Raw genomic sequence first — 24,410 nt, 5'->3', positions numbered from 1 at the left:
GGAGCTCAAACCCCTTATTCGCCGCCGCTTGTTGGAATGAAACTCCAAAACCGCGTTTTCATATCGGAGTCCAACCGGAGCCACCAGTTACATTTGTCAACTTTTCCGGTGAAAGTGGTGTTTCGATTCCCTGAAAACCAACCACAGTGAATACGGAGAGTGGTGATTGGCCCCAGAGGCAAACGGGGAAGAAGGCTCCGTCGCTCACCTCTCTGTATAATACGAAAGTGGTGAAGCGTCCACGTGCTACCCACGACGAAACCCTCCAGTTTATCCATTAAAAAGAGGCCCAGCTTTTCCGATTTTGTTTTTAGTTTGGATTTCTTTCGATTAAAAAAAAACAACCGGAACAAAAGGACACATCTCATTCATCATCTCTGTATCCAGTTTTCAGGTATATCTGACTCTCTAACAACCTTCAATGGAGAAAGCAGATCCTCCGCTTTGGATCCTTGAACTTGCCCATAACACCTCATTTCCAACCTCACTCGACTAACCAGATTCCAAAAGACCCTCCGAAAATAGGACACCTGACCTCCACCGAGAGGAGGGACCCACCCTTCATCGCCTTGTGCATGCATGCAAGAGGGGAGGGACTCTGGAGAAGCCTGGTCAAAAAGGGGTCAAACAGAAAAGGTAAGACCTCCTTGTCGACGATCTTGATTATCATATATTACATGGCTGGAGAGCCATTACATTTCCCATCTTCTTGTTGGACCCCATCGAAGCTGTCCTCCCCTATTCCACGAAGGGCAACATGACCCAAACCCTTGGATGCAATGCACCTTCCCCCAATCTCCTTTTTCCTTCCCTAACTTCCTCGTCTCAATCATTCACTCAATGAATTGCCCACATCACTCTGATATTTGTTGTTCTTCTTGTTGCTTCGCCCCCCTTATCAACCCGAATTGACAGCCGCGGCCCCCATCAATGGGGTCCATTGGGCCCACTCGTTAAGAAGTGCGACCATCCGACATGGTCATCTGAATTGAAGAATATGGAACATGCCGCTTCTTCAACTTACTACTCTCACATTGCTTTCAATACGAGACCGATCTTTCCAATTATTTGATTCTGGGCCCCACTTGTTACGTTAACCAATCAATTCACAACTGTTCCACAATTTACAATCGTCTCACACATTTTAATACGTGTGTGGAAGGATATTCGATTTCTCACACGAGTCTGCAACAGTAGAGAGAGAGAGAGAGAAATTTCCGATGCCCATGTGTTTAAGGGACCAAAAGCATGGCGTCAAAAGGAGAAATGTTGACTGCTCCGTATTCATATGCGCTTGTCTTCGCTTTCGTTCCAGTGAGAAACGGCTACGTAAACACGGGAGCAGGCAAGAATGGCTGTAAATCGTCTCTTTCATTTATTGTCAACACTGGAGATTACATTCTTCTTTTTTTTTCATGTTGATGAATTAGATACAGATAAAGGGATCGGAATTTATAATTTTTTTTTTTTTTTTTTCAGAGGGATGCAGATGGAGAAATGTCTCATTAGTTTCTGGTGAGGCTCAGAAGTAATAATCGAGATGGGTACTCCATGGTTGCAGTTGTCGGGGCTGTGAGCTACAATTAGGGGCCCTCGTCGTCACAGTCAGGGACCATTTGGACCTGGCCAGTAGTTGTCGACTGCTGTTCTTCTCTCCATATCGATCATGTGCCGCTGGTCAAGCAGACACTGGTGTAGGGAACTGGACTGCGAGAGTACTTGAGATGCTCCCATGGCGTCCGTGTCTGAATTGAAGTCGTAGAACGAACTGGCTGCCGAGAGCTTCATCGAGAGGAACTGGTGGATGGAATGGATAAAAGGAGAATAAATACTTAATTTATAAATGAAAATCTGATTGAAGAGTGGAGAAGAAAAGTCGGTCGAGTGTGCTCACCTCGACTTGGTTCTGAAGTGATTGCACGTAATTGATTATCTCATCAAGCATTACAGCCATTCCCATTGTCTGCGGGAACAAGCATTTAGAATTGGGCTATATATATCATATTATTTTTTTTTCTTCCGGTCAAGATAAGGGAGAGAATTTAAACCTTGTAGCAGCCAGGAACGAGGTCCTGCAAGCATCGCATTCTTTCGTTGATTTTTTCTCTTCTCACCTGATCAAAGATGCCGCGAAAAGTTAAAAAACACAATTTGTAATTTTTCGTCTTTCACATTTTATCAAAGAATTATACTTTCTTATCTCAGAGATAAATAATTGAAGTCTCCATTGATGTTAGAGAAAGTGACTAACTCACCCTTTCGGCCAAACTGTGGCTATCAGTCGCTTGGCCTCTTCTTGCTCTGACATGAATAACCTCCTTTGGTTTCTCCACCACTTTCTCATTGCTTTTCTTTCCTTTGCCCGAACTCTGCAGATACGAAACACAGCGAAAGAACCCAATTTAGTAATCACTAAATTATAAAACGAGAAAAAAAAAAAAATCTCACATCAAAACGAAACAAACAAACAAACATACATTTCTCCTTTTAGTAGTCTTCCCCTCCTGCCCAGAGGTATTTTCCAACACTGGATTGGAAGAATTCCCAGAGCTACTCTCCGACAAACTCGTTGCCTTCCTCTTCATGTTATTCCTCTCGACAACCCTATTACAGGGCAGGGGGTTCGAAACGACCGAAGAATTCGGGCACTCAGAGGCAAAAACGCCCGAACCATTCCCACAGAAGGAGGCCGGAAAATCCGACACGTTCGACAGGAAACCATCGTTCGAGAAAACCGTCAAATTCTGCAAATTCAAGGTGTGATTCTCCGTGGCAGCACCGCCACTCAGCTCCAAGAGCTGGTTCACCAATTCGATATTTGAATCGTTCTCCATGAAAGGGAAGACGGACCTCAGGCTCTGCAGACTGTTAGAAAACTCCGCCATGGATTTGGGTGTGTCACAGTCGTTCAGAGCTGCAAGCAAGACCCGACTCCCCCAACGACCTTATATAGCACGAGGAGCGAGATGGAAATTCAATTTTCTCAGTTTCGGCGTACAAGGCTGTATTTACGGGTCTCGTACGTATTTCGGGTGCACGTGGCGAGTCCAGGATCTGTAGTTGGGTTTGGCGGGCGGGCCCAGAAAATAAGGTGGGCCAGTGGCAGTTCTGGACACTGCCGACTCTGCTAGTGGTAGAGGATAATAACCACACGGGTGAATTTGTGGAAATATTTGTAGCATGGAATGTCCAAGATCATAAAAGCAGCCATTAATAAATCATTTCCACATCTGGAGCTTCTGCTTTGAAAAGCTGAGAAATTTCAAGCCGAAACTTCAATTATTCCTCCACTCTCTCAGTTAGTTGTTTCGGATTTGAACCGTTTGCCGGCATCGGCAACATTTCCAAAGAGCCATTAAGAGATACAAAAGGTAGACGGAAAAGATGCAGAGTGGTTCTGTATGGACTGAATATTCTTCCACTCATGGCCATGGACGGTCGCATCGGAGTTAGGGTTTCAGTGAAAGGTTTATCAATGGAGATAACTGCTCTGTTGGATTGGTATTGAAGAAAGAGAAAAAAGTCGTGTACACCCAGAAAAGAAAAAGATCTCTCCATTATGTGGATCGCCTTGGCGAAAATCATTATCCAGGGAGACCATTAACAGAAATGAAAACGACGAGAGGAGATTGAGCTTGACCTGTAACAGGAGAGGTGTCCGAAGACTACTGCTGCTGAACTACTGTCCCCACGGCACTGTCAAGATACAGGGAATGAAGAAAAAGAAAAGAAAAATCTGGGATTAGATAGAGGCTTCTGCTTCCAGTGGGACTGTGGGAGTAGATTTTTCTGGCTCTCATTTAATTTGCAAGGATTTGGTTTGAAATTTGCTTGTCTGGAAACTTTTTAAGTTTTGCACAGGCCTGTTAGAGCACCCCTGGGTCAAGTGATAATGAATTCGATTGCACTGTTACTCACATGCGTTAGTATACACACCGGCCGCCAGTTCAAGTCGATGAACCTAGTTTACAAATCTGGGAATTTTATGTCATTTATATAACCCTAAAAACCCATGCCCCTGTTTCTTAGAACGGAGCAGACGCGATAGAAAGCGAAAGCGAAGGGTCGACAAACACCATTAACATACGCTTGACCAAATGCGATCGACCTCCCCGAATTACACTGTACATAAATGTAGGATCGACGCAAGATCTGCTCATGCCGTAGACGTCCCTTTCTTCGACGCCCACAAAAACACTGGGATTTAATAAGCCCGCATCGATCATTCTCCCTCTTTTTGGAGGAATTTGGCCCTTCTAAATCTGGGCTGTGAATAGGCGGAGAAATCTGCATAAATTAATGGTTGATAGATGGTATGTAAATGGAGGAAGAAAGTAAACTTACTCCATGGACGGAATCGGGATGCTTGTCAATGCGTCTCTTTTCATCGGCACGACCTGAATCAGTAAAAACTCGAGCGGAGACGCTTCTGCCTCTCGATTCCTTTGGTGGGTATGAGTGAAGAGTTGAAAGCTTCGTTTTGGAAGAGTGTTTCAGGTGGTGATGGGTTGATGTGGAACTGGAACTGGGTATCCTTTTCTTGTTAATGATGAGGGGATTTGTTAGAGCAACCTTTGATTTTAGCTCTCAGACATTTATGTAAAGCTAATACATCCCTCTAATGCTGACTAGTGACTACTAATTAGAAGTGAGACATGGAACAATGTTTGGGCATACGTCAAGGTTCATAAAAATTGATTTGTTGAAATTATTATCATGATACTCATTTATTTGCTTTTTCTTTATTATTTATTAAATATAATTAAAATATAATAAAAAATCTTACCCATCTTTGAGTGAATGTATGTTTAAGATAAAACATGATTCAAATATAATTTATAATAATATACATAATTAATATAAATATTATTGTAATTTTTCATTAGAAATATTTCTTAAAAGCTAATAAAAATAGAAATATATGGGAAATTGATTTTTTTTAAAGAAAATTAATTAAATTGTTATTATAATTCAATATGTAAATTTGAAGTTAGTGTTTTTTTAATGAAAACATTAAAAGTTACAAATTTTTTTACACTTGTATAAGATTTTATATTCGGCTAAAATACTTCTCTAACATCCAAAACTCTAAACAAAAATTAAAAATTGATCTTCCTTTCTTTGTTCTTATTGTTCTTCCAATTTATCTATTTGATTTGATTTGATTTGTTCTTCAACTTTTAAACATTGTTAATTGATCTTTCTTTCTTCTGTTCTTTTTGGTCTTTCATTTTATCTATTTGATTTGATTTGTTGTTCAGTTGTTGTCATCAAAATTATGAGATTTTTAAGGTATGAAACCTAGGACAAACAGCCTTACCCTGACCTTTTCCTTTGGCATCTTCCTTTGTTTGTTACTATGGAATTGATTAATGTTGTAATCCTGATAATTACGGTAACACTTTTACTGGATTTAGAAAAAAATGAAATTTTATATTTATCTATTTTAAATGTTTGTTAATTAATAACCTAATCGCTGCTCCATTTGAAATGCTCTGGAAGTCATTTTGTCTCTGATCGTTCTTGAACCAAGTTTGCTTAAAAATGTCATTCGTTTTATTCAAGAAAGTAGCTAGTGCGAATTTGAGATACATTCGTTCCTCTCTCGAAGTTGACGTTTGAAGACGACGTCCCATGAGCTACTGTGTTCGGAATTGCATTCATGGATCATATTTTGGATTTTCGTCATCGAGATGTAGATTTCTTGCTTTTTTTTTTTTAGTTAATACGGGAGTACTCTTTTCTCTGGTTTTATTGCTTAAGGATAAAGAAAGAGAGCGATGGAATGGAGAACTCTTTTCTGGAATTCTATTTCATTTCCCCACCACAGAGTGAAACTCCGCTAGTATGGGAAAATCATCTCTTTGAATGTGCTTCAGTATTCCATGGACACCTACACATGACTTACTGATTGAGAAATAGTGGAATCCTACGAGTCAGTTTCAAATGAACTCTTACTGAAGGGGTCTCGCAGACCAGATACTCTCAAACTATTTATAGCATCTCATAGACATTTATGTGATCTCTGGGTGGATTTGTACGGATGCTAATAGGTTTATTGAAGTTTTGCCAAATCCAATGCGAGAAAGCATGCTCTAGTCTGTGGAAATCCGACACTTGGTGGCAGTCAAATGCTTCTTTCTCCCTCTGTTCCAAATCCTCAGGTACTACCAACACCCTTGTTATTGTTTATTTTAAAGCAATTACCTTATAGACATGCCTAAAACAGCTAAAGATACAACTTTATATTGCTCAACAGCATACTAAATCTTCAAGGATACCATGTTCTGCATAGCCTAAAAAGGGGACATGATGAAAATTCTTGATGAAGTACTTGTTGTTATGGTTGCTTAATTCATGGAGAATTTCTGCTTTGAGCCCTGGTCTTGATGTTTTGGTGCACATTCCTGAAGATGGCATACTTCTTGAATCTATGCTCATTAACTAGCATGTAAAGTGGGACTATCTATTACGGTCCTGGATCTAACACAACGATTCATAGGGAAGAAGAAGAAAAGAGAAGAATCAAGCTGGCGGGAAGCTTGAAAACCCTAGGTTCTTTAAGGAGAACACACACCTCTGAGCTCGTTGGGGAAAACTCAAAACCCTTGTTTACTCTAAATCAATGCTTGGTTTTTCTCATTACTCTTACCCCTTATATAGGGTTCACTCTTACAAGGTTCAAGATAAAATATTACAACAATGTCCCTGTGGCCTATTAATTCTTTAACTGAAATAAATTAAAGTAAAGTAAAGAAAAACAAATAATTAGACTCTAAATGACTTAGCAATGTTATTGCGTGCATAACATTACAACCCCCCTCGGAGAAAGAGCTTGTCCTCAAGCTCGTAGGAAGGGCTGCTTGCCGAACGTCTCCACCTGTTCCCATGTAGCATCTGCGTTATCTGTTTCAGCCATCTGGACGACAAAAATGGAGCATTCCACCTGATAAGCAAAATATATATATTTTTTTAATCTACATCGGAGTCTGTTCCTATCCTGTTGTCTTCAGACTCCTTTTCATGCGCTTTCCAGCTCTCATAGGCATGGTCATCTGTTTGTAGCTCATTCCTGCAAATTGGGCACGAAGTATGCTCATCCTGCCATCCCTTGAGGTCATTGGGGTGCAATAATTGCTTGCAAGGCAACTTCTGCATGTTGGCATCGATACCCAAGTGCTCCCTGAAACTGCCCATTCTGTCTCTCTCCCTAGGTTCACTAAGATTTCATGTGACTGGAAGGCTGGCAACCATCTCTTTTGAGGCCAGAGGTGGTGAATTTGGTTCAACTTTAATTTCCTGTAGTGAAGCTTCAATAAGAGAATCAAGGTTCTGCAACTCATTGATTTCGTGCATAGGATTTACCAACTCTACCATCATTGCAGTAGGAATTGCAACAGGTGGACCTATGCCCATTACAGAAGGGTCCACACCAACAGCAGCAAAATTCCTGAATACACCAAGAATTGGTAATCCTTTTGGCTCTGCAAGTGATCTTCTCAGAAGGAGGATAGCACCAGCACCATCACTTACTTGGCTCGAGTTACCAGCAGTGGTCGTGCCATCCTTCTTGAAAACAGGCTTCAGCTTAGCCAGGTTGGACACAAATATATTAGGTCGAAAGCCATCATCCACAGAAATTACAACATTTTTCTCCTCCTGAGTTTTTAGGGTCAATGGTCTTTGTAGCCACTGATGCAGTTGCTGCAGCAGCTTTCTTATGGATAACAGCAAATTGGTCTTGCTCCTGCCTGGTGACACCAAATCGATGAGCAACATTTCAGAAGTAATGCCCAGAGGAAGACAATCTTGAGGTTGCTCGAAATTCTTTATTTTAGGTGTATTGAGCCTTCCAATGCCATAGGATTTGCGGTCATCGATTCTAATCCAGCTCCAATTCCTATGTCATAGAAGCCAGCTTTTATCGCTGCAGCAACAGCGGTAACGGCCTGAAGGCTAGAATTCTGATTGGCACAGGTTCTGGAAAACCAGCATAGAAGGCTGCCATCCTGCATTCACTTGCCCTCTGAGAGTGTTGAGCCAAAACAGTCCCCACCCCACTATCTCCATCTTCACTGGGTTTTATGTTATCCAAACCCAGAACTAAGGCTGTCAAATACCAAAAAAATTTCTGGAGCATCTGCTCAATTACCGCCAAGGAGTTATCTGCAGACATCATCTTGTTGAAGAACCCATGAGCCTCTTCAGGTGGCCTGTTAGGTGCATACCCTGCTGTACTGAGAACAGCCACCCTGCAGTCATAGTTTTCAGTCATTGGAGCCCGTCCAAGTTCATCACATTGGCCAGCATGCTGTACTAAAATACCATGAGCGCAAGCACTTAAGCAGCATGCTGAACAGACCCAGGTAAGTTACCTGTAGCTGTTCTTTATCAATATCATCTATCGGATACAGTAGCTCATAATGCTGCTTCCTCACATGAAGTTCTGGATTTTGAATATTTGGGCTAACTTCATACGCCTCGTCAGGTCCAGGATACTGAGCTGCCAAACAAGCTGTAACCCAATGAAAAGTGAGGATCCGCTTTCCTTTCAAGATCCCCGTAAGGAGCTTCAAACACAACTGCAAGACATGGTGAACAACTGCAAGACCTTTGTTAAGATCTGACCAGGAGAGGAGCTGCTGTTTAGATGCAAAGCAAAAGTGGAGGAAGTCAGTCCCATCATGCTGCATACATAATATATAAACAATAGCTTCTAGTAAGCCACTGTCATCACTGTATAATCTTAAAAATGCAAAGTTCTTCTCGTTACAAAAATCCAATTCCATATCCACATAACGGGCTGCTGAACTTTGCTTGTTTAACTTCTGCACACAAGCCCCATTGCCAACAGGTTGGGAACAGAATTTGAATTTTTTCAAAGTGAATGATATATACATCAAAGCATGCTTTGTCTTGCAATAGTTGCAAGCATCTAAACAACCAACAGTCATTGGAAGTGTCTCAATAAATTTGTGCTTTCTCACCCTTGGAAGGTCAAGTGCTGGCCATATCTTCCTGGTCAAGAGTCCAGCCACTACAGTAATTTGATCAGGCTTTAAACCCAGGGCTAGTAGTGTTGGAAACAGTAATAAAGCCTCTTGGAAATAATTAACTTGTATGTACACCTTCCACTGGCCACAAGCTGAGAGGACTGAAATTGCTTCCATCAGTTGCCTAAATTCAGATTCTGAAAGCTTAGTCCCCACAAGATCTTTAAATGTCTCTCCTGTCCAACCCAAGTTTGCATACCCATGAATCAATGCATTGGACACAAAAGCTGCTGATTCAAAACCAAGACCTGCAGTGCTTGCTCCTGTTAGAAATTTGATATGGTCCCTTTTATTCCTTACATATTCCAGGTGCTGCTCATCTGCAACCTTTCTAACAGTGTTTATTTGCTGCTGTTGTGCCCCTTTCTGCACTGCAATAGCAGCAGCAAGTTGAAAATTCGTCAGACTGTTCAACCCAGCAGTCTCTCCAGTTTTTCTCACGTCGGCTACGATATTAATTCCAGAACTCACACCTGGTTGAAGGATTGCAACGAACAGTGTCCGAGCGGAATACATATGACCCAGAAAATTAAGCACGAAGTTTTCAGATTGACTGTTACTGCTTGATAAATGAAAAAGAACAAACGCACTGGTTCTGTTCTCATCAACTGTAATAAAAATCATCACCCCTAGCATGTTCTCTACCATTTCCAGAAAACCCACAAAAGCCTGAATTTCGTCAAAATTGGAGTAATCTCTTTGTTGCTCTGCTTCACAGAACAATCCCAACGCCATTGGAGAGGTATTTTGTAAAATATCAAGGGATTTGAGAAAGGAGAAGACAAAATTTGGAGAAAATCGTCTTAGAAGCTTACCCCAAAATTCGTTGAAGTCGGGTTCCCGCTGTGCTGCCAAGACCGAGAGTGAGATTGAGAGTCCCAACTGGACCTTTTTCCGACGGAGTCTCATTTTTTTCCGATGGCGAACAGCAGCCCTTTGGGGCTTCTCAGCTTGGGGATTTTCCGTCTCCAGGTCTGAGAGGTGTTTTGCTTCCCGTGAGAAGGGGGTTGTTGATGCCGAACCCAAATCAGCCCTTACCAACAAGGGTTGTGCTGAATACCCCTCCGATTTCAGATTTTTTGGGTCCCAAATTTCGGATTTCCAGGCTCTAGACTGCGCCTCTATAATTCCATTGATTTTTTCTGGCCCGTGGCCTTTCTCCCTGTCCGAGACAGCGTCTGCTCGAGACTTTTGCTCCACGACCTTTCTGTTTGCGGCCTGGGCAAAATACTTCTCGACTGCGGCCCCTTCACGCATTGCTGCCATTCCCCTTTTGAGTTTGTTGAGTTGCTGGTTAAGAGTTGGGATTTGATCCAACTGTTGCATGATCTGAGTGAACCTTGTCTCGTTTTCTGCCCGTGCCTTTGCGTGCGCATTCTGCCCTTTGATTAGCAACTCTCTTAACTCACTTTTGCTGGTATCCCCCATGTTACCTTTCTCTGATACCAGTTGTTACGGTCCCGGATCTAACACAACGATTCGTAGGGAAGAAGAAGAAAAGAAAAGAATCAAGCCAAAGGGAAGCTTGAAAACCCTAGGTTCTTTAAGGAGAACGCATACTCCTGAGCTCGTTGAGGAGAACTCAAAACCCTTGTTTACTCTAAATCAATGCTTGCTTGTTCTCATTACTCTTACCCCTTAAATAGGGTTCACCCTTACAAGGTTCAAGATAAAATATTACAAAAATGCCCTTGTGGCCTATTAATTGTTTAACTGAAATAAAATAAAATAAAGTAAAGAAAAACAAATAATTAGACTCTAAATAACTTAGCAATGTTATTGCGTGCACAACACTATCCATGTTTAACTTATGTGGCTGAACTGTAGTCCAGATTCGTACTGAGAGAACACTTCTAGGCCCTTGAGTCTTGTCTTATCTGCCTGAACTTTAATTAAAGTACCATTACTGTTGTAAGGGCGATGATATTTTGACTCAGGTGTCTGAAAATAGGATTCTTCAATTGGTCAGCTTGAGCTCTCTCAAGTATTTGCTGCGTGCAATTATGGATTATCTTTAGTAAAATTCTCTTTAGATACAAATGGTGGCCAACAACAGCTCTCATTATGTTTGCATGTCTTTGCTATATGCTCAGGGTGAAAGTGATGTGCCTTCAGGACCTGCAGCTGGTATACTTCAGGTACTCCTGTAGCACTCTTGAATAATTGCTTCTGTCTGAATCTCTTGACAACTTTAAACTTGAACCTTTTTTAGCTCTCAGTTTACTTCTCTTGTTGTTGCTCCCAATCTCTGCAGTAGACACATGCTAGGAATATAGGACCTGCAGCTGGTATACTTCAGGTACTCCTGTAGCACTCTTGAATAATTGCTTCTGTCTGAATCTCTTGACAACTTTAAACTTGAACCTTTTTTAGCTCTCAATTTACTTCTCTTGTTGTTGCTCCCAATCTCTGCAGTAGACACATGCTAGGAATATAGCTGATTTCATACTCAAAGAAGTCATGTCACCACATGTGTTGATTGGGCATTCATTTGGAGGTCTCATTGTTCAGAATTACATCTGAAATATGACTCCTTCACATGAACCTCGTAACTAGTCTAGCTACGTGGGTTCATATCTTGTTTTAAGTAGCTATTAATTTTTAGATCTTGTGATTAGGTTTCCGTTGTCTCAGTTAAAGTTATGGTATTTCACCAATTGCACCTCTGATTCATGGAACAGCCTGAGGTAATGCATATCCCTTTCTCTCTCTGTCTGGTTTCAACAATTAAAAAAAAACTAATATAAATATTTATATACAATTTTTGGTATGGATAATTGTGGATCTCTTATGCTTAATTGCAGATAAGGATAATTTACACCCAGCACTTACAGGAGCTGTGCTTCTCTGCTTTGTCCCTCCATCCGAAATAGGTGAGAAACAATATCAACATGCAATTCAGCATTAATATAAATCTATTTTCTTTAACTGCATTTAAAGTTCATTATTTTGTACTATTGTTAACTAGTGGGTTAGTTCGGCTGTATCTGTTGTCTAAACCAATTGCTGCCATCAAGGCGATGATCCAATCCTCTAATTGCCACTGATTCAGAAATTAAAACGTCAATCAATCAATGTTACTTGGATAGTTTATAAACTCGTTTTTCTTCAGTATTCAAGTTCTTTTACCAGGAGATTGGGGATGTAGTTCATTAGTTTGTGGCTTTTATTAACTGTTCAATTCATACCAGATGACTCCCAGCTTGGCTGCAAAAGCCTTTGCAATTTCTTTCCCTCTTTTCAAGTGAGAAATAGCAAAGAAGAAGAGAGATAGGAGGAGGAAGAACAAGAAAGGAAGAAGAGGCAAGAGGGAGATAGAAAGAGATGTGGAACAAGCAAAGTTAGGGCTGAAACTCCGGCCCTCTCTGTTTAATTAACAAAGTTAAGTGAAAGTCAGTCTAATTGCAATTGTGCCCCTTATTACATAAAATTCAATTACTCCCTAAATACTTATCAGAATAACTTGAAACTTGAAACATAGATTCCTATCATGTCGACTAACTTACTCCAACACTTAAAGGGACACACGAAAATAGTAAATGATCAAAATGCCCTTTTACGTGTATTTCAACAATTTTAGTACTCCTCAAACTGGAGCATAAATATCTAATAGCCCCAGCCTGTCATAGAATGAATGATACTCATGTCTTCTAAGAGGTTTGGTAAATATATCACCAAGTTCGATAGATGTCTTCACATACGGTGTAACAACCTTTCCTTGTATTACCGCATGTTTGATGAAATGATAGTCTACTTCGGTATGTTTAGTTCTCTCATGAAAAGCTGGATTATTTGCTATAAGAATTGTTGTTGATTCTCACACTTCATAACCATAGGCTGTGTGATGTGAAAACCTAATTCAACCAAAAGAGTTTTTACCCATATGAGTTAACTCACTGTATAATCCATCGCTCTATACTCAACTTCAGTGCTGAATCCGGCCACTACACTTTGTTTCCTACTCCTTCAGCTAACAGGAATACCTCCAATAAAGCAATAGCAATCCATTGTGGACCTCCTATCCATTTCGTATCCTGCATTATCCGCAGTAGAGTAGCCTAGCCCATCAATTTTGCCATGAGAGGTATACAACAAACCTTTCCCTGGAGCACCTTTAAGATATCTCAAAACTCTATGTGCAGCCTCTAAGTGTATTTTACAAAGGTGCTCCATAAATTGGCTTATTATTCCCACTGCAAAAGATATATTTGGCTTCGTAATAGTGGCATAAATTAATTTACCCACTAAGCGTATATACTAAGTCTTATCCTTAAGTTTATGACTTTGATCATTATGGAGATTAACATTGGCTTCCATAGGAGTATTGCAAAAGATAAACCTGGCCTCATAATAGTGACATAAATTAATTTACCCACTAAGCGTCTATACTAAGTTTTATCCTTAAGTTTAAGACTCTGATCAACATGGAGACTAATATTGGCTTCCATAAGAGTATCCACTGGATGTTTTGGGATTATTTGAATTGGCTTCTGGTCAAAACATAAACTGGGGAAAAACCACTCTTCTTGGCTACCACATTGATCTAGATGGGCTTCGGGATATGGCGGACTACTTGGGATGCTCTGTGGGAAATATGCCAACTACATATCTTGGGCTCCTACTTTTTGATTCTCGGCCTTCGGTCCCCTCATTGAGAAATTTGAAAAGAGGCTAGCCACTTGGAGGGGTAAACTCTTATCAACAGCGGGGCGTCTCACTCTCCTTAAGTCTTGTCTGTTGGGCTGCCAAATTATCTGTTATCATTCATGCACTGTCCGGTCTCCGTTTGCTCCAAAATTGATGCCATCCGTCTTCGATTTCTATGGAGAGGTTCAGAAGACACCTTCAGATACCATTTGGTTAATTGGAAGGATATTTGTAGGCCTCATAATAGGGGAAGATTGGGCATCTGGCCTACAAGAGATGAACAAAGCTCTTATGCTCAAATGGATTTGGAATTTCAACAACAAGCATAACAATTTATGGAGGAATATGGTGAAATTCTACCTTCAATTTTCAGGTGCCTGGTGGAGCTGCTCGCCTCCTATCCTCGATATGGAAATCAATTTTCAAGCTCCTTCCAGTATGCAGAGATGCTACCTCGTTTCACATGGGCAATGGAAGAACCCTTCTTTTCTGGTTGGTTGAATGGTGTGGCCCCCGATCCCTCTCGGAGGACTTCCCGGGGTTGCATAGGGTGGCTAGCGACCTCTCTTGCTCTGTGGCTACTTCATGGAGCGATCAGTCGTGGAGTCACTTGTTCCGTTAGGGATTAAATGATGAGGAATTGTTGGCTTTTTGCTCTCTCCTTACCAGACTCAGCAGTACTATTATTCCGGAGCACTCAGCTGATAAGCTGATTTGGAAGCCCAACAATAATGGCCGATTAACTGTTACTTCTGCTGACTCTCATATCGGATAGCAAGACTACAATATTCACGAGCACAAGGCAAATCTGGCTTGGAAACTCTCAGCACCAAGCAAAATCAAAATTTTCATGTGGTCGGCCATCAGAGAACAGATTCCTACTTCGAACAACCTTCATAGAAGAGGCTTCACCGCCCCCTATCTTTCTTGTCCCCTTTGCGCTAAGTGCGAAGAGACAGTCCAGCATGTCCTCTTACACTGAATTTTCGTGACAAGTTTGGATGAAGATTTTTCAGAAAATTGGGCTTCAAGTGGGGCTGCATCAGAACCTCTTTGGCACCTTTGAGATGGTTCGAGGGATTCTCCTTCCTCAACTGGGCAAGTTAATACTTTCGGCCTGTCTTGCGCATGTTCCATGGTGTATTTGGCTCGAGCGGAACAACCGGAGATTCAACTCCAAAGCTAGCACCCCGAACAACACGACTTCTCATGCCGTTGGCCTCATCTCGAGTTGGCTTCATACAAGGAAGGATTTCACCACTCTATCGGGGGTTTCCCTTCGGGAAAATTGGAATTTGATCGCTTATATGTCTGGCTCCAGCAAAACTCCGAGTATGGCAATCTAGGATCCTCCCCCTTGCGACTGCATTAAGCTGAATTTTGATGGTAGTGCTATTGGATGTCTTGGGCCAGTTGGAGCAAGTGGTGTGTTCAGAGGTCAATGGAGACCCTATTCTTTTTTATATTGGTCCGATGGGCATTGCCGATTTTAATACTGCTGAAGTTATTGCTTTGCTGTTCGGCATCCAAATCTTCAGGGATCGTCTCCATGGCAAGTTAATCATTGAAGGCGACTCGAAGACGGTTATTAGTTGGTGTTCCAAAGGCAACTTCCCCCCTTGGCGCCATTGGCCCATCACTGATAGTATTGCTGACATTGTATCTTTTACTCAATTGTAATTGGAATCTCATTCCTAGATCAGCCAACTCTTTGACTGATAAATTGGCAAAATTCGGAAATTCCCAACAATCTCTTATAGTTTGGGAAGGCTTCCCTCCTTTGTAAATTGCTCTTTTGAGCTTTTGTCTTAATAAAAATCAGCATCATTTAAAAAAAAAAAAATCCCATGAACTTAACCACTTAACTAAAATTTTCATACCATGCTTGTGGACTTTATTTTAAACCATAAAGAGCTTTCTTGAGTCTACATACCTTATTCATCTCTTCTTGAGTAACATACCCCGAAGGTTGCTCCATGTGCACCTGTTAATATCTAGCTGAAATAGAGACCAACTTCGAATCATTGCAATAGAGACCAGTATTCTAATAGAGGACGAGTGAGCAACCGGAGATATTCTCAAATACATTTACTCCAAAAGTTTGGGTATATCCTTTAGCAACAAAACGAGCTTTATATCTTTTAATCGATCCATCTGCATTATATTTTATTGTATATACCCACCGACTGCAGCCCTAGGAGGTAAGTCAATAACTCCCAAGTCCCTCTATCAACTAGTACTTTCATCTCAACATGTATGGCTTTCTTCCAATGAAGAGACAATAGAGCATCCTGTACTGAAGAATGAATAGCGCAAGTGGAGATAGACAATGCAAACTTACGATAACTGTCAGAGAAGGAATCAAAGGAGACAAAGTGAGATAGAGGATGACAAGTACCTTCATGGACACTCTTTCGAAGAGCAATAGGAAGGTGTAGATCATTTACCTCTGGATCAAGAGATGATGTAGAGCCATAGTCCGATGTGAGAGAGAGGTCTAGAGTAGAATGAGATGGTGTATGTTTGATCCGATATACCTACAATGGTTTCTTAGTAGGAGCATCATGTGAAGTCTGAATACAGTCATCAACTGGAACAAAACATTCATATGAATCATCATAGTTTGAGCAATCTCAAGTCATCTTTTTGCATTCAACAACTCTATTTTGCTGTGGAGTGAACACGTAAGAAGTCTGATGAATAATCCCTTGAGATTGACAAAAAGAGTTAAAGTTTTGATTCATAAATTCAAGACCATTGTCTGTATGCAAGATTCATTATAAAAAAATTGAAATACATAAAAAACTTCATATTTTTCTCGAAGGTGATAAATCCATGCACATCTACTAAAATCATCAACGGATGAAATAAAATACTTATGACCGAACTGACTAGTCACAGGATAAGGACCCCAGACATCTGAGTGGAAAAGCTCAAATATTTTACTTGTCTGATGAGATCAAACTGGATAAAAAAACTCCGGTGATGCTTGCCCAGTTGACATGACTTGTGCTGAAAAGTAATTCTAGAAGGAAATTTTGGAACTAGAATCAGCTTTGCAGGTGATGGATGACCTAGTTTGAGATGCCACTGTAGAGGTGAATCAATTGTGTGTAGCGCATGTAGGGTATTGTCTGGTTTGTGGCTGTCCAAATAATATAATCCCCCTCTCTCACGAGCAAAACCAATTGTTTTCCTCATCACGAGATCTTGAAAAACACAATGATTAGGTTAAAAAGTTAAAGAACAATTCATGGACTTAGCAACTTGTTTGACAAACAACAAATTTTAAAGAAATTTGAGAGCCAGTAATGCAGACTGAGGTGTAAGAAAAGAAGCAAGAGTAACATTTCCCACTTCTTGTATTGGTGAAACTGACCCATCAACAAGTTTTTTTTTTTTGGGATGAATAGTGCGTATATTGAGAAGAAAAGAGAAAAAATACAACCTAGGTCCAGGGGCCTGACTCCATAGAAAAGTGTTGGAGAGAAATGCCCGCCTTGGCCTGGGAGTCTGCCAGGCGATTAGCAGAGCACGGAATGTGATTCCATTTACAGCTTAAAGGGGAAAATAAAATTATATATTTCATTGAACATAACCCAATGATGTCATGGGGGTTTGATGGGGGATGCACACCAATTGATGACCACTTTTGAATCGCCTTCAATACAAAGGGGATCAGAGAGGTGGCTAGAGAAGATTTTGAGCCCGTGCAACAGTCCTGAAAATTCTGCTGTGGTAGAGTCTGAGTTGCCAAGGGGGCCTGCATAAGAGAAGAGGAGGTCACCATTTTCATTGTGGATAACACCACCGAACCCTGTTGGACCCGGGCAGCCGAGAGCACTTCCATCAAAATTGAGCTTTGAGTGCCTGGGAGGAGGGAGGGCCCATGTAACCATGGTTGGGGGGCGAGAGGGCAGAGATAGCCCAACGAATGTCTGCCAGTTCCCTCTGAAGTTTGTATCACTGAAGTTTCTGAATTCTTTTTTATTTAGGAGCTAGACAGTAACTTGGCTAGTGATTTGCTCAGTCAGAACCTCAATAGGAGAGGTTTTGAATTTGAATTTCTTCCTATTACGTTATTTCCAGAGAGCCCAAATTATATGGCCAATACAACATGATATAATCATTTTACCTGTCTTTGGGAGTTTGGAACTGATGAGTGAGAGGATAGTGTCTGCTAAGTTTCCCGAGGCACAATATTGGATGCCAATTTTGTTTAGAAGGGATATCCACACCAAGTGGGCAAACTGACATGATAGGAGAATATGGGTTGCTATTTCTGGAGCATTTTTATAGAAAGGGCAGAGAGGGTCCAAGATAAGGGTGCTCCGACGGATTAAGGAATCAGAAGTTAAGATTTTGTTCCTACATGTAGACCAGATGAAGAATTTGGCATGTGGAGGGGCAAGGAGGTCCCAGGCATAGGCTGCAGGATGCTTTGGGTGAGCTGTGGAGAAGTTGCGTAGGAATTTGTAGGTAGAGGATGTGGAGAAAGATCCTTGTGGGCAGGGTGTCCAGATTAAAGTATCACCTGAGTTATTTGGCTTTTTGACTGGGAGGTTGTGAATGAGCTCGGAGGCAAGGAGATCTTCAGGATCAGTAAGGCGCCTTCTAAGGTTTAAATTCCAGCCCCCATTTTTATACCAGATGTCAAAGATAAAGACCTCTGAGTTACCAGAGAGGCCAGAGATTTATGGGAAACTATTTTTGAGTGGGGATTGGCCAGCCCACCAATCATTCCAGAATTTTGTTGAGATTCCATTTCCAATGTAACATTTTGCTGCCATTTTGAATTTGGGGAGGAGCCTAATGATTTTTTTCCAAGCAGATGAGAGTGAGTAAACTCTCCCCCCCTCTGTCCACTAGCCAGGGTGGAGATTTGCTTTATTCGCAACGAAAACTCTCCAAATCAAAGCAGATTGCATATTAAACTTCCTAATCCACTTAAGACGAAGAGCAGAGTTTGTGGTGGTGATATCCTGGATACCCAGCCCACCCACCCACCCATCAGCAAGGTTAACGTGCTTAATAAGGAGAGACTCTTTTAAGTCAAAAAATAAGGAAGACATACCTGATATATGTTTAGTAGCTTAGGAATCAGGTTCCCAAGATGGGGAATGAGACACTGTAAACATATAAATACCTGTGGGAGGAGCAGTATAAGCCAAGGATGCAAAAGGAGAAGGAATGGAGAGTTGTGTCATAAGTTGAACAATCTGTTGCTATTGCTGAATTAGTTGCTAAAATTCACCTATGGCACTAGGTGCAACAAGTGTTGTAACTTTAGGTATAGGTGCGATGCCCTCTTGAATAGTAGAGTTTGCCCATGCAGACTTCCCAAACTTCATCAAGCATCTATCCGAGTAATGATTAGTGCATCCACAATGAACACACTTTCTATCAGAATTGCCATCCCCTCATCCTCGTCCCCGACCTGAATAGTCTCTGCCTCTGCCTTTGCCAATCCCTGTGTGTCCTCTAGACGACTCAGTGGAACCGGTTGTTGCAGCTGATGTATTAAGAGTGGTGGCTTCACCCACTTTTGCATCTTTCCCTGCTTTGGGCACAAATTTTCAGCTCTGATTACCCTATTAAAGGTAGTAGAGAGGTTAGGTACTTCATTAGAGGCGAGGACTTGTGCCTCTATGTTATCAAATTCAGCACCCAGACCGTCAAGGAAGTTTGCCCCTAGGAGCTCATTTTGTTGTTTCCTGAGTTCTCGTTCATCTGTAGTAAATGGATGATAAACATTGATTTCTTGACAAATACCTAGAAAAGAACTATAATATTTCGTTACTGTCCTGTTGCCTTGCTTCAAGCCAAAGAAGTTTGTATATAACTCATACACCGTGGAAGAATGCTCTCTTGAGCATATAAAGCTTAGAGATAAACCATATAGCTTTGGCCGTCTCAAAATTCATAACTCGATTCTAAAGAGAAGAGTCTATGCTATTGACAATCCAAGTCTCTATGCTATTGACAATCCAAGTCATAACTTGGCTGTCTTCTGCTTCCCAATCATCATCTTGAGGTACAGGAGGATCATCCCTAATAAATTTTAGCTTCTTCCTGCCTTTTAAATACATTCAAATAGATTTGGCCTACCTAAGATAATTGTCACCCTTCAATTTTTCCAAAGTGATAGTGATAATTTCTTTCCCATAAGAACTAGAAGTTTCTTTAGATGGAGCATAAACTTCACCAGAATTAGCCATAATGTGTATATAAAAACACTAATCAGATCAAATAAACTTTCCAATTTTTTTTGTATGACCAGCCTAGGTAGGCCCCACCACACAAAGAAATATATTGTCATGTGCGCAGTTCAAAAGACCAAAAATATAGCATAAACTTCAAATTCCAGATCAAATAACCCAAATTATCATCAACTAGGGCTGACATCAGCATGGGCAGATTGGGAGTTGGCACACATCCCAAGAACAGCTTAAAAAATACCCTTTGGGCAGTTTAAAACATGAAGATCTGTTCTAGGAACAGCAAAACCAGTAACCCTAGGGTTATGGCAGAGAAAAGAGAAGAAAACATTAGATTTTTACTAACCATTAACCAGAGTACCTGAGAAGATCCCTCTTTTATGTAGACATCAGCTTCAAATGATAAAAAGAATGACAAATAACCTTCCCAGATGTGATCTACTGCTTTGATACCATGAAAAAAGTAAGAAGAGAGAGATGGACAAAGAGAATGAGAGAGAGAGAGAGTGGAGAAGAGGAGCTCCAAAAAAAGAGCTGTGTTGGGGATTGTGTACGACCCTCAACCTATTTATTAAGAGTTTGAACAAAAACTGAATTTTGATGGATCTTCTCTTGGCAATCCAGGAATCGCGGGTTTTGGGGGCGTCATTTCGGATTCATCTGGCAATCGTTGTTTTTCCTATTATGCTGGTCCTTTAGGCACTTCCGACTCAACGTCGGCTGAATTACATGGCCTTCTTAATGGGCTGCGGGTGTTCAAAGACAAATGTAGTGGGCCTATCCACATTGAAGGGGATTCCAAGGTGGTGATTGGTTGGTGCAAGCGCAATACTACTCCCCCATGGAGGTACTGGGACATATTCTAGGAGATTTTGGATATTGTATCTTCTTTTTCATGTATTTGGTCTCACATTCCGAGATCTGTAAATTCGGCAGCGCCAAAGAGGGAGTTTTCCATCAATCTCTTGTTGTAAGGGATTTGTTCCCTCCACCTTTGTAATTTTATCTTGTTAATAAAAATACTTCTTTGTAAAAAAAAAAAAAAAGAGGTTGAACAAAAATTACAAGTATGCCCCTCACTTAAGTGAAACCCTAATCTCCTTATATCTCCCATTATACATGAAATTGGACCATAGACATAATTCAACATAAGGAACAAGATTACATCAAGATATGTGAATAAGAATAAAGTGAAATGACCAAAATACCCTTATGCTTGTTTTTCAACAATTTCTTTACATAAAAGTTACATTTTGAGGGCAAATTTAGTCACCTTCAAGTATCACTGAAGCATCTAGTGGTTGGACTGCTACGACTGGACATGTCTCTTGAACCTCTTTTTTTATTCTTTTGTAACAACAGTTCTTGCTTCTCTTGCACCTGAACATGTTAGCTTCTCATTTTATTTATTTATTTATTTATTTTTTCTTGTCAATGCTTTTCTGCTGATAGGGAAAGATAATCCTTCTCTAACCCCTTGAAACAGGATTTTGAACTAGGTTGTATTTTGCTCCGTATTTTTCTTTCTTACAGATATCAGAAGTTCATGAAGGGAACAAAGGCCCCTTTATTTAATCTCAAGAAGCTGAATGCACCATTGCCATCTCTTGCAGTGCCTAGAGATTTTCTAGACTTACCCATGTTAGGGGAAAGTGATACTTCATAGTGGTGAGTGCTGAGGTATTAATTCCTTTTAATGTAGGATGCAATACATTGACCATGGGAGACATGTCCGGATTATTAATAGTCCTGATTGCCCAAGGAGGCTGGTGCCTGGTGAATAAGCTCAGTGGTTTAGTTGGTCATCTGGATGAAAATAAGAAAATAAAAAAAGCAAAAAAGAAATATATAGCTTTTACTTGAACTTGATACATGATTTCCTAGGTGAAGATCTGCGTGAGAGAACTGAGGGTTGTCCAAACAATATCTAGGTCTATATGAGATAGTAGAGCCAATCGGGAGAGCCTAAACAATGGCCTTTGATGGCATTAACCAAAGCAGGATGCCGATACATAATCTCTCAGTAGAAATACCTGAAACTGTGAACAGCTCATTGGATAATCTTGACCAGGATAGTGCTTCTACTTAGTCAGAAGGTTATTTAAAATGGGCTTACAAGAAAAGCTAAGTGAAAATAAATAAAAGAGAAGCTCCTGGAGTACAGTTTATTTGCAGATAACTAAGCATGAAAATCTAGTCTGTCTTCCATTTTGTATGAGCTGTTGGTGATGGAAATATTATCATGATTGTAGGATGCTGAGGGACTCAATGAAAATGTCAGACATTAGGGGGTGCCACCAGTCGGTGTTGAAGGGGTTGCCCATGATATGATACTCGATGTTTCATGGAAGAACGGGGCTCAAGTGATCTCGTCTTGGCTACACAGTCTGAACGTTTAGAGAGCATCTTTTACCAGTTCAAAGTTCAAACTATTTTACTTTTCTTTTATATAATTTGGTTCCATTTCTCTTCTCGCTGGTCCATAGCGGCTCTTCTTCATTAATGAACGGACCAATGGCCACTGGAGCTAATCAGAAACGTGCTACAACTGGTCATGTTGTGGTGGGTTGGTCTCGTGACCATCCGATCTGGTTGGGTTGTTGTCATTGGATTGAAGAGTATGAGAGAAATTACTCTTCGTAGAAGAAAACTGGCCAATAAATCAAAATTAATAAATGGTCAAAGGTCGGCCATCTGCCTCAGCCACCCATGACCCATTTTTTTGACAGAGACTAGACCAATCGCTCTGATCAATTTTCTCTCTAGTGTGACACAGGAACCCAAGGATAGCCGCGAAAGAAAGTGATGGTGAATCCAGAGCCCGTTTAACTTCTTCTGTGGAAACGATTTCGCTGATTCTGTAAGGACCCACTGCTGATAAAATTTCTAGGAATTACACATCACAGTCCTTTTAATATACCATAAAAATGAAGCTCATTAATGATCTTTTAAAACTGTTGCTGATTTGGTCTTAAGCTATGCAGGAGGCTTAACAACTTTCTTGTCCTGCGCTTGGAATTATCTTTTTCCAGAAACGCGTCCAGAATCAAAGTCGGGAGCCAAGCACGGCAAAATCAAATTTCAACGGTAATATAGCTCGAATTGATGAATATCACCGTCAAATCTTTGCAGTGGTAATTTTCCAGTTCTTTGCCACTCCCCTGGAGCGATGATTCTGATCATTGCAGGAATCCTCACCTTCGGTAACAAAGTCTTGTCATAATCATGACAATTATTGTTGGAATGTGCCACACGCTTCAAATTCGCTGTTCGTCCTTGGTTCTCTTTCTCAATTCCTGAAACAGTACTTGACAAGAGCATCACATACCAAAGTGAATGGTTTGTGACCCAGAAATGTTATAAGCCTTCCCCGTATCAGAAAATTCGACTTGAAAGCCCCCATCAATAATTGCCTCTCACGCGCCCAGATCAATCCCCTTCTGTCAATTTTTTTTTTGGCCCAGAAACAGTTTATGCTTATTCTCCCAAGTACAGGTGGAGGAGAACTGCTGCTACAAAGTAAGAACAATCAGCAAAAGTCGTGTTGGCATGAGCTGTCTTCCGTAAAATCAGAGGAGGAAGTCCTCCGAGAGATAAGAGGAGGAAATCGTGTCAATCTATGTATTAAGACGAGATAATACGAAATAAAATTTCACGGGAGAAAGCTAACAAGTCGATTGTGAGCACTCTTTGTAATTTCAGAACGAGTTGCTTCGAATTCAAACAATATATTTTGTCTAATGCTGCGGCTGACTCGGTGGATCTACGATGTAAAGAAATTTGGATTCTCCACTTCATCGGAGCTTCTACATTCGACAACAACCATGAGACTACTGTGATTCAACACTGTTAAGGTCTTGCTGTAGCAAAAAAAAACTGGAAAAATTAAGTGGATTTCAATTATCTAAACTGTAGATGAGGTTAGTAGTTTAAAAACACTTTGATTTGTCATCTTCTTCTTATCGCCGATCAATCATGGAAAAAGCAGGTTGTGTTCGATTAGTTCTAATGTGCTTCTTCTGTGGTATCAATCGCTTTTCAACTGAAGCTGTTGCTGCCAAATGCCAAAGATGGCACGAGAGAGAACGATAACCTCGACCCAGGTAACATTCACATTGCCATTTCGGATGTTCTAACGCTTGCAAATTCAATTTTTTTTTCTGCTTCTCATCTATGATTCTGTTTGGTAAATATTTTCTGAAATGTTTGAGGCGCATCTTGACTACTCGAACAGAGAACAGTGACAGAAGTCAAATTTTGCTGCATTGACACGTCTATGGACTAAGATTGGCAGATCGGCGTTCCACTTGCTTTCTCCTTGTCTGGTTGATGGCTGTGAAGGAACAAGAAACGCATCGGAAAATGAAGTGTTCTTTCTTTCCTCACACCCACTGAGACATCCTTTTGGAATTCAAGCAAAAGGGTATGCGGTGATTTCTGAGTTTTTTAACTGCTTAAAGTTGAAATGCAGACAAACCAGGAAGAAACGAGA

The 24,410-nt window shown here is 40.8% G+C and overlaps 1 protein-coding gene and 1 long non-coding RNA gene across 4 annotated transcripts; one reads left to right on the top strand and one right to left on the bottom strand.

Annotated features, from left to right (window-relative positions):
• Positions 1-1,360: 1,360 nt before the first annotated feature.
• On the bottom strand, positions 1,361-2,927 carry LOC137942014 (transcription factor BEE 3-like). Its single transcript, XM_068787676.1, has 5 exons — positions 2,478-2,927; positions 2,256-2,369; positions 2,049-2,114; positions 1,895-1,963; positions 1,361-1,797 (listed from the first exon to the last, which is right to left on the bottom strand). Exons 1-5 carry the CDS (start codon positions 2,883-2,885, stop codon positions 1,606-1,608), a joined length of 849 nt encoding a protein of 282 aa, XP_068643777.1. The 5' UTR covers positions 2,886-2,927; the 3' UTR covers positions 1,361-1,605.
• Positions 2,928-11,301: 8,374 nt separating this feature from the next.
• Positions 11,302-23,827, top strand: LOC137941630 (uncharacterized). Of its 3 annotated transcripts, XR_011110422.1 has the most exons (8): positions 11,302-11,352; positions 11,672-11,740; positions 11,858-11,926; positions 20,543-20,765; positions 21,452-21,586; positions 22,171-22,778; positions 22,951-23,005; positions 23,107-23,827. It is a non-coding gene; the product is annotated as an uncharacterized lncRNA (long non-coding RNA). The 3 variants fall into 3 exon arrangements; XR_011110421.1 differs by lacking the exon at positions 20,543-20,765; XR_011110423.1 differs by lacking the exon at positions 20,543-20,765 and having other exon boundaries at positions 22,903-23,005.
• Positions 23,828-24,410: the final 583 nt, after the last annotated feature.

Source organism: Aristolochia californica, unplaced genomic scaffold, assembly GCF_029961685.1.
Source record: "Aristolochia californica isolate CCGP_79_NKW_82.1479 unplaced genomic scaffold, dmAriCali1.0.hap1 SCAF_9, whole genome shotgun sequence".
Lineage (NCBI taxonomy): Eukaryota > Viridiplantae > Streptophyta > Magnoliopsida > Piperales > Aristolochiaceae > Aristolochia > Aristolochia californica.
Note: the sequence above shows the minus strand (reverse complement) of the source record. Positions and strands in the feature narration are given on the sequence as shown.

Bases quoted from the DNA above. Each gene is read 5' to 3' on its own strand.
- LOC137942014 (XM_068787676.1), bottom strand. From the start codon at position 2,885: ATGGCGGAGTTTTCTAACAGTCTGCAGAGCCTGAGGTCCGTCTTCCCT. The intron at 2,370-2,477 runs GTATGTTTGTTT...TCGTATCTGCAG, and splicing joins AGACTACTAAAAGGAGAAAT to AGTTCGGGCAAAGGAAAGAA. The intron at 2,115-2,255 runs GTGAGTTAGTCA...ATCTTTGATCAG, and splicing joins GCCACAGTTTGGCCGAAAGG to GTGAGAAGAGAAAAAATCAA.